Source organism: Mus caroli, chromosome 9, assembly GCF_900094665.2.
Source record: "Mus caroli chromosome 9, CAROLI_EIJ_v1.1, whole genome shotgun sequence".
Classification (NCBI taxonomy): domain Eukaryota; kingdom Metazoa; phylum Chordata; class Mammalia; order Rodentia; family Muridae; genus Mus; species Mus caroli.
In genome coordinates, this window is record NC_034578.1 from 72,134,899 (window position 1) to 72,145,447 (window position 10,549).

General features: G+C 38.1%; 1 protein-coding gene across 7 annotated transcripts in view; it reads left to right on the top strand.

Annotated features, from left to right (window-relative positions):
* The window catches only part of Myo5a (myosin VA), a 154,300-nt gene that overhangs the window by 44,045 nt on the left and 99,706 nt on the right, over positions 1-10,549 (top strand). For all 7 annotated transcript variants that reach the window (XM_021173409.2, XM_029481120.1, XM_029481122.1 and 4 more), the window contains exons 2-4: positions 1,644-1,754; positions 6,154-6,325; positions 8,505-8,649. In XM_021173409.2, the coding sequence (XP_021029068.1) occupies positions 1,644-1,754; positions 6,154-6,325; positions 8,505-8,649 (428 nt within the window). The remainder of the gene's footprint in view (positions 1-1,643; positions 1,755-6,153; positions 6,326-8,504; positions 8,650-10,549) is intronic.

Genomic DNA, 10,549 nt, shown 5'->3' on the forward strand with positions numbered 1-10,549 from the left:
AGGAAGGAAGGAAGGAAGGAAGGAAGGAAGGAAGGAAGGAAGGAAGGAAGGAAGGGAAAGGAAGGTAGGAAAGGAAGGAAGGTAGGAGAAACAAAGACAGAGAGAGACAGATAGGGCAGAAAGGGGGTGAATAAGGAAAGAAAGATAGTGAGGGAGAATTGATCCGAAGGTGATTTTCCATGAAATGAGAAAATAAGTGTAGGTCAGAGACAAGATTTAGCCTGGCACGTATCAGTATGTCTCCTGTAGCCAATTAGATCTAGCTTATCCTACAATATTATCTATTGATGGGGCCAAACACTAGAACCTAAGACTCACTTAAATTTTTTTTTTTAACATTTTGTGTGTATGTGTGTGCGTGCGTGTGTGCATATGTATATTGGGGGTCAGAGGAAACTCATGTCAAGTGAAAGTCAGGGCAACTTGCAGGACTCATTCCTTTCATTCTACCATGTGGGTTCCAGGGATTGAACTCAGGTCTTCTGGCTTAGGGGTAAGCATCTTACCTCCTGCATCATTTTGCCAGCCCTGTATCCACAGTTTAAAGGGTGATTCCTTCTTGGAGAGTCCAAGCAGGCATTGCATGCGGCTTTGCTGTGGTGTTAGTAAGATTCATACATATTATTATATTTTTCACTTTTTCTCAAAACTGGCTTAGATCCAGAAAACTAGTTGAGATTATAGTTTTAGAACTTTGTATTCTTTCTATTCTCATAGTATCGAGGGTACGTGAACCAAGTGTATTGCTAGCCAAATACTATTTTCCATTAATCTTCATAAAACAATGTGTTCAAAAATTTAAATAACAATTTCTTCAACTTTTAAAATAAGCAACAAAACTTTTTTCAAAGAAAATTTTAGAAACGTAGTCTATAAATCATCTGTGACATTAGGCTACTAGCTTATTTCTCACCTTACCACCAGAATGTTTCCTGAAGGCTCTCTGAGAAGTCACCAAGGCTTTGTAGATGAAGAAACCACATGAAAGATTTCAGTTGCAAATGCTACCATAAAGAGATGGCTTTGCTGCTGAATTACCACATGAGAACTTTGAAAATAGATGTTATATGTAAATTTTTACCCCAAATTACAGTTACTATATAAAGCAAAGTTGGGTTTTAATTTTAGTTATTTTTTCAGAGCACATTATTTATGTAATCTGGGAATGGTGGTGGTACTGGGGCTAACCTACTTTTCTACTCTAATTTAAACGTTAAGTGTCACACAGGGATGGTATACACCTGCAATCACAAAACTCAGGAGGCCTAAGTACGAGGATCATGAGGTCAAGGCCACCCTGGACTATGCAATATGATGCTGTCTATAACAAACAAAAAGAAAAGAAAATTTCTTATAGCCCAGAGTCTTTCTTGTTGTAGTTGTTGCTCTTGTTGCTGTTGTTGTTGTGTTGTTTTGTAACAGGCTCCCAGGCTGGCTGCCTGCTCACTCACTGTGCAGCTGAGATTGACTTGAAGTTTTACCCTTCCCCTCCAGTGCTGGGATTATTGATAAGCACGGCCAGGCCTAGGCTAAGATGACTGTTTAGTATATTAATTATAAGTAAAATTATGATGTTATGTTTTATATGTGATTGTTAAGTGTTTGATTTGCTAGCTCAAATTTCTTTGCTTTTTGTCTTCTAGTTTGCCAGGGTTTGGATCCCTGATCCTGAGGAAGTGTGGAAATCGGCAGAGTTGCTCAAGGATTATAAGCCTGGAGATAAAGTGCTCCTGCTTCACCTCGAGGAAGGGAAGGTCAGAACTTCACCTTAACTTCTTGTATTTAACCTGCAGTGAAGGAGAGTGAAGATAGAATTTTGCTATAACTCGCCTAACCCCAATTATAACATAAATTTTGAGTTAATACTGTTGTTTACTTTTTTGATAAAAATGGTAATTTTTCTACCCTACAGAGAAGCTCGTGAGAACAGTACATGCTTTAAGCGCAATTATGTTACCTTATACATTTATTATTATTATGAAATTTGCTTTAATATCTAATCTTAATACTAAAGATGTGGTTTAGTGTTCATATTTTATGTTTAGGACAGTGTTACAGTTATTTCATATTAACTAAGTACCAGTCTAAGATTTGATATCTTACTGAAATGTAATTACTTGAAAAATATTTACTATGAAGCTAATACATAAGAAATATTTCCCTAGTCAGCAGGAGGCCTTACCACCAGCTCTGTCTCTGACTGGCTGCATCTTGCATGAGTGAACTCACCTTTGTCCCACAGCTTTTAACCTGCCCACTGTATTTGGCAGGGCATACCACACTCTTTCTTAAAACTTTGTAACATTAATTTTCTTTGAAGAACTTATAGTCCCAGTGTTGAGGGCTCAGCCCTAAATGGGACACCTCTATTACCCTCTCTAAGGACACTGCAGAAGAGGACACAGAAAGAACGTAAGAGCTGGAGGTTGTATGGGTGGCTGTGGGGTTGCTCTGACATGCTGCTTTCCTGACATGACATAGCTATTGTACCTTGAACTCACAGCAGCAGTGGCTGCCTGCACAGGACTAGGCGGCTCATAAACATTTCAGCATGGATGGAGAAGGAGTTATAAGGCCCCACCCCTCTCTGAAGAGTTACAGATAGTAAATGGTTGCTGGGGAAGAGGTGCCATATTCTGCAGCAGTGTAGCCACTGCTAAGTTGCTCTTCCTTGAGTAAATAACTCAGGAGGCAACCCTAATTAGATGCAGAGGAACATACCCTGCCCCCAAGACATGAAAGTAGGAGGGGGCTTCTTGGGAAGATGAAAGGATTTAGTGGAAGAGGAAAGGAATAAGGGACAGGAATAGGAAGAGGAATATGATCAAATTATGTTTGTATGTATATATGTGTATAATTGTGAAAACATGTAAATTTAAGATAACTTTCAGTCTAAGCCAGTTATGATGTTTCATTCCTAGCATATGGGATCTGGGGCAGAAAGATTTCAAGTCTGAGGCCAGCTTGGTTTTTGTAGTAAATTATCAAGGGCTGGTGAGATGGCTCAGCAGGGAAGGATGCTTGCCACAAAACCTAAAGACCTGAGTTCCATTCTTAGAATCTACATGGTGGAAAGAGAACACTGATTCCTGAGAGTTCTCCTCTGGCCTCTACCTGTGTACCATGGATTCCAACATGTGTCCATACGTGTTGCCACCACCCCGACCGTAAATAAATGAATGTAATCTAAAAATTTAAAACAAAACAAGAAAAACATTTATAGCCTGACCAGGGAAACTGGATTTAAATACATTTAATTTGAAATAATTAAGAAATAGTGTAGGGCATCTCCAGGACTTTCAAGATTTCTACCCTAGTGTGCTATCCTATTGCTGTCATGAACACCATGACTAAAAATAATTTGTTGAGAAGAGTATTATTTCTTCTTACAGCTTACATTGCAGTTTCAAGGGAAGTGGAGGCAGGAGTGCAAGGCAGGGACTTGGAGATCAGCACTAAGCAGAGAGCACCACGGACTGCTGCCTGCTGGTTTGCTCTGGGAGACAGCAGAACGACACACTAAACTCCCTTTTGGCATTCAGCCTCTTTTCTAGTACAAAGTTCCAAAGTCTCCCATATTCTTCCAAACCCCCACATGGTCAGGTTCCTTACAGTGACAACCTGCTTTCTGGTATCAGCTTCTCTATTAATTGCTTTTCTGTTGCTGTGAAAAAACACCATAAGCCTTGAATGTTAAACTAAAGAATTAACATACCCAACATAAATAATTCATCTGCTTTATATTAGGTACTATGCTAGATCTGTTGAATACTATTTCCTTTTTTAAAAGCAATTTATTATTGTAAATAATTTTTGTTTTATGTACATTGCTGTTTTTCCTGCATTATGCTCATTTGAGGGTATCAGATCCTGGAGATACAGACAGTTGTGAGTTGCCATGGGAATAGAATCAGAGTCCTCCTAACCACTGAGCCATCTCTCCTGCCCTGGGCTATATTTTTTAATGTCAGTTCATAGCTTTATGACAGCTTTATGGGTTGGTAGGTGATAATTTTACTGTTCACCAAATAAGGAAGCCAAAGTTCAGAGGCATCAGATAGATTTTCCTGAAATCGATGTAATTAACAAAAGCAAGTCATCAACCTGATATAGTCGTGCATACTGCAATCCCAGCACTTGGGAAGTAGAATGGAGAATCTGGAGTTTAAGTTATCCTGAACTGTTTATGGCCACCCTGGGCTGCATGAAATCCTGTTTAAAAGAGGAGGAGGAAGAAAAGGAGGAGGAAGGAGGAAAAGGAGAAAGGGGAAGAGGAGAAGACATGAGGAGGAAGAGGAAGAAAATGAAGAGAAGAAAGAGGATCAGTTCTAAGAACAGGATATAGATGAGAAAAATAGAGAAAGTCTCCCTGCATCCAACCATCTTCCTTTTTAGGAAATAAAGAATTTTAGTTACTTTATCATGACTAGCCATTTCAGAGAAGCAGATTATATCCATTCTAAGAGAAAACTTTTGTAAATATTTTTTAGATGGCCCTTGCCTTATTAGTGTTTTCCCTAATGTCCCAATTCCATTGTCTTCCCACACTGACCACATGACTGCCTCATGCTCCCATGAAGTCTGGAAGAAAATTCTGGGATGCCTCCTGCTGTTCTGGAGCTATGTGATGAGTTGTATTATCAATCAAACGTGATGATCATGAGCATTCCAAAGCCCCACGTCCTTCAGGACTTGCTGGCAGTCCATATGTCACACTGTTTAGAGATAAACAGAAAAGGTGAATGAGGTCCCTGACCCTAAACATTACATTGTAGGTAGGCAGACAAGAAGACTGTAGTACAGGCAATTTAAAGCAGATTGGAACAGTAAGGAAACAGGTAGTGTGTATTAAGGACACTCTTCCTTGAGAAACAAACAGAGAGACAAAGCATCCCATCTCTCCTGCGTGGTCATCCATTCATACTGTATTTGAATATTTGACCTCTCTGTACAATCTTCAGTAGTAATAAACTAGCATGTTCTGTTGTAATTGAACTTATCTTTTTCCCTTTCACTTGTCCTAGGTTAGTTGTCCTTAATTTATGGTCTAGTGGCAGCTTCCATAATTGGGATTGTCATAAAGCCCCATTACATATGATTTTATAATGCCTAGTACTTCTTAAATGTATCTTGACATTTAGTGTGCTTGTATGCATGCTTGCCATGATGCATGTGTGGAGGTCAGAGGGGAACTTCAGGAGTCGATTCTTTCCTTTCACAGCATAGGATCAAACTTAGGTCATCCTTTTGGCTTCAAAAGCCTTTACTGCCTGAGTCGTCACACCAGCCCACGTGCTCCTTCTCAGTGTTTGGGGTCAGTCACCTCACTAAAGTCTAATGAAAAGTGTCAGTTATTCTTCCCAATATGTATACACAATGTGACACATAATTTCTAGTGGCTCTTGGGGGTTTAGAAATCTTAGAGATCTTAGAGCATGCCAAAGCAGTTCCTCTTTAAACTTTTACCACAACGTTGAGATGTTTTTGTTATACCATCTTAGACATGATTGATTTAATTTAAATAATATACACAAAGCAAATAGGAGTCAAGTGCCAGTACTGGGGCTTGAACCTAGGCCAGTCTGATTCTAGAACTAAGTTCTTAACCTGCTTTATACTGTCTGTCACGTCCCATACATGAAATGAAGAGGAGGCCAAAAAATCATCTAATAGCTAAAGTTTTCTGGGTAAAAATCTCTAGGCTCTGACTTCTTCAACTATAATAACAAAAATTATTTACACTGGGGCTAGAGAGATGGCTCAGGGATTGAGAGTGTGTGTTGCTCTTCCAAAGGGTCAGAGATCAGTTCCCTGCATCTGCATTTGGCAGCTCATGCTTGTAATTCCAAGTGTAGGGAACCTAGTGTCCTCTCTAGATAATTTCATCCTGTACCCACACACAGTACACACATGCATACACATAATTAAATATGAAAAGAAAATCTTAAATTATTTACACAGATTTATTCTGATGAAAAAGAAGCCATTCTTTTTTTGTTTGCCATTTTTACTAGTTTTTCTAATAATGGAAAAATGACAGGAAATAAATACATTCTAAAGCCAAGTGTCAAATCAGAAATAGGAAATAATCACGTGCATAGGCCTGTTTCATGTTTGTCATTACCAACACAGATGTTGCATCTCTGTCCCCAGGATTTGGAATACCGTCTAGATCCAAAGACCGGTGAGCTCCCTCACTTACGGAACCCTGACATACTTGTTGGAGAAAATGACCTCACAGCCCTCAGCTATCTTCACGAGCCCGCTGTGCTACATAATCTCCGAGTTCGCTTCATCGATTCCAAACTTATTTATACATATTGTGGTAAGTACTTTGCTGATGAGATGTAAGCTTTCCTCTGATGGGTGTAGTGATTGAAATACACACAAGGAAAGCCAGCTGTGATTGAATTTCTCATACATGTAAAAATCCCTTCTAAGTTATCAGAAAGATTTACCAATATTCACTAGCTGGTTACATTTCTTGCCAAATACAGTCATTTGTGAATATACATAATTTTGCTCAACATTTAAAGAACAGGTTCATCTTTGGGATACTCCCTCCCAGTCATTTCAGATTTAGTGCTGAAGTTCCTAGTTCTTTTTATTTTGTAAAAACCTGCTCTATGAAGAGTAGATGTCCAAGGACAGGCATTTGGTGCAGATGCAAAGTTAGTGCTACCTTTCTTCTCACTGGCTTGACACCCAGGACCCACACCTCTTGGTGTCTGTCTCCCTCCTGCAGTGTTAGCTGCCAGCAGCCCAGTTCCTGACTGTTTTCTCAGAAATGAAGCTGGAGCCTGGGCGTATGGCTGTGGACCTTCTCCCAGCCCCATCTGTCTTTGTTTTTCTCCATTCTATTTTGTTCTTACTGATTTCCTCCCACCTCTCTGGCTCCTTTTCCCTCGTGATCTTCTCTCTCTCCTACTAATCATGCCTCTGCTAAGGTCTAGATCTGCTGGATGTTCATTCATTCCCCCGTGTTCATTGGCTTGCTGACCATGCTGTGTTTGTCATGTCTTCACTATTGTCTGTTCAAACACATATAGACACCTTTTCCTCTCAGAAGAACTTATATCCAGTGTATCTGTCTTGATAACATTTCTTACCCCTATTATTTAAATATTTTTCTTATCTTCAATTTATACTTCTAGATTTATTTTATGTGTTTACGAGTTTTGACTGCATGTATGTGTGTACACCACACGTGTAGTGTTCCCAGTCTGTAGAGGTCAGAAGAGGACCTTAGAGTTTCAGATGGTTATGAATCACCATGTGATGCTAGGAACCAAACCCTGGTTCTCTGCAGGAGCAGTGCTCTTAACTACTGAGCTATCTTTGCGTACCCTCAATTTATTTATTTATTTATTTTTACACATGTTATGTTTTTCTATGTTTTTTTTTCTTTTGAGACCAGTGTCTCATGTAGTTCTTCTTCTTTTTTTTTTTTTTAGATGTATTTATTTATTATATATAAGTACACTGTAGCTGTCTTCAGACACACCAGAAGAGGGCATCAGATCTTATTACAGATGGTTGTGAGCCACCATGTGGTTGCTGGGATTTGAACTCAGGACCTCTGGAAGAGCAGTCAGTGCTCTTAACCACTGAGCCATGTCTCCAGTCCTCTCATGTAGTTCTGACTGTCTTGGAATTCATTCTGTATCTGAGAATGACTTTGAACTTCTGATCCTCCACTTGTCTCCACTTTCTTTTACATTTAATATTCTTTAAAAGCATGTATTTTGCAATGTGGCATGATGCTTAAGTAGAATCACAGTGATTTTAGTATATATCTTGTTTGTTTCTGTTTTGTTTTTTAGTTTTTTGTTTTGTTTTTTGTTTTTAGTATATTTCTTGTTTGTTTCTGTATGATGACCATTGTGATGTTTTTCTAAAAGAAAATCCTTCAGATGAATCTCTGTTTCATTGGATAAATTTTTAGAAATGAGCTTTTGAATTTTTTACTTTTATTGGGGTGGGGGATTGTGTATACATCCCTGTGGGTACTCACAAAGTCTAGAAGATTCCTCGGAGTTGTAGTTTCAGGCAGTGGTGAGCTGCCCATCATCGGGTGCTGGGAACTGAACTTAAACTCTCTGCAAGATCAGCAAGTGTTCCTTACCCCTGAGCCGTCTCTTAAGCCCCCATTTTTTAAAACTAAATATGAAAATGTTTAAATTATTTACAACATTGTTTCTTTTTTACCACATGGTGATCAAACCCAGAGCTTTACAAATGATTGACAAGTGCTCTACCCCTGTGTAAATCCCATGATTTTAAACAGTCTAGTCCAGATCAGTTAGGACTCTGCACAGTAATTTAGAATACCTAAGACTGTGGTGTATTTTGACCTTTGAGTAATTGATTAGTTTAATGTGAACCAAGTTGAAACAAGGTTTTGTGCTGCCTTACTTGGCCAAACTTAATGTGCTCTTTAGGCTTAATGTGTCCTTTAGGCTGAGGTGATTGTTGTCATTTTCTTTCTCACCCTCCTTCTGCAGGAATAGTCCTGGTAGCTATAAATCCCTATGAGCAGCTGCCTATTTATGGAGAAGATATTATTAATGCCTACAGTGGCCAGAACATGGGTGACATGGATCCTCACATCTTTGCAGTAGCTGAAGAGGCTTATAAGCAAATGGCAAGGTTGGTAGGAACGTGTATTGTCATTGCATGGCTCTTGTTAGATAAGATAATTTTATTCTTTGCTGTGTCATGGATAATTTAAAAAGAAAAGAACTTGTAAATAATTACAAGTATCTTAGATCAATTTATATCAAAGTGTCTGAACTATTCAATTAAATATTAAAATCTCACATTTATAAACAGATTATATAGTTTGTTTAAAGATTTCCTTTGGAATCTCATCATGTTCTTGTGACTAAGCAAGAACAGATAAATTGTGTTTTATAGGTGAGAGAGTTCAAGTTTAGTTGTATAGCATTAAATAACTTCCCTAATGTCACTCAGCACAGTAACAGACGAACTGAAAGGACTAGTAATCTGTATGATGGCAATGAAAAATATAAGACAGGACATGAGTTATTTGTGTATACCTCTGCAGAGTGTGTCTCATATCACCCACAGAGCCTTAACAGTTTGAGGGCAAAGAATGGAAAATAGAGCACTTTCAAGATAAAATTATGCCCTGAATAATAAATGACATCATATAATGTGAAAGGGTGAGTGCACTGGAAAACAAAAACAAAAACAAAACTAGTTTCTTAGGCTTACAGGGAGGAACTTGGCATAATATGATGTGGGAAATCCTGAAAACAGTCTATAAAATAGAAAATATAAAATAGATACTGTAGAGGCTTTTATTTTCTCTTTTGTAACCAGTACACATTTTGGACCAAAGTGTGATAGAATTTTATAATTATTTCAACTAAAGTACCCATAGAAGTCATTATACCTTTTTAATAATAATAGTACTTCTAATAAGTGCCAGTTAACTATGTGCTATCTCCTCACAAGTTGTTGGTTAGCTATTCTTGATTTATTAACAAAATTTATCTTCACAACTTTTTTAATTTGTGTTGTTATAAACTTTATTGCAGTTGGTAAAACTGTGGCTTAGAGAAGTTCTATAATTTTTCTAAGGTCTTATCAATAGGAAGATCATCGTTCAAATTCAGTTAGTCAAATATTAGCATATTAAGTATAAAATATTAGAATATTAAGTATAAAATGACAGTAAATTAGCAGTATATGTTATAGTGTGCTCAGTACTACTATAAAACAGTAATGAATATCCAAAGTTTAAAGCTTAATGTTTAGAAAATCCCATCTGTGAATACATTTTCCATCAGCTGAACAGAATCTACCAGTACTTGATTTTTCTAGTTTCAGAGCATTGCAGTGCAATGCTGGCACCACTCAGGACAGCCTGAGTCACACTAGTCAGTGAGGGAATCCCAGGGACTGCTAGACTCTGAATTTGATCTCTGAAAAGTTTTATAATACTTAAAGGACTTTACAATCCTCAGAAAATACTTCCTTTGGCTCAAAGGATCAGAGCAAGAGCCTCCTGCATGTAAGCACAGTCTCAGCCTCAGTGCTGATCTGAAATCTGAAAGCGTGGTTTTCATCGTTGCTGTGGCAACACTCAAATGTCAGGAGATTCAACTGCTTTCCTGGCACTCTCTTTATCCCACATGATATCCCCATGAGTCAGCCAGTGTCATTTCTTAACTGAAGGTTGTTTGGTTTGGTTTTCCCCCTTTGCCTAGTTTTCTTTTGTAGAAAGCTTGAAATATGTTTCAGTTAGTTAGAATGTTTATCACATATTAATAAGTCTGTACCCACAAAATCTGCTACAGCCACCAGAGTGTGTCTGCTTTGGTTTAGTCGTGAGTCTGCTGCAGAACCACTTCTTTCTTTCTTTCTTTCTTTCTTTCTTTCTTTCTTTCTTTCTTTCTTTCTTTCTTTCTTTCTTTCTCTCTCTTTCTCTCTCTTTCTCTCTCTTTCTCTCTCTTTCTCTCTCTTTCTCTCTCTTTCTCTCTCTTTCTCTCTCTCTTTCTCTTTCTCTTTCTCTTTCTCTTTC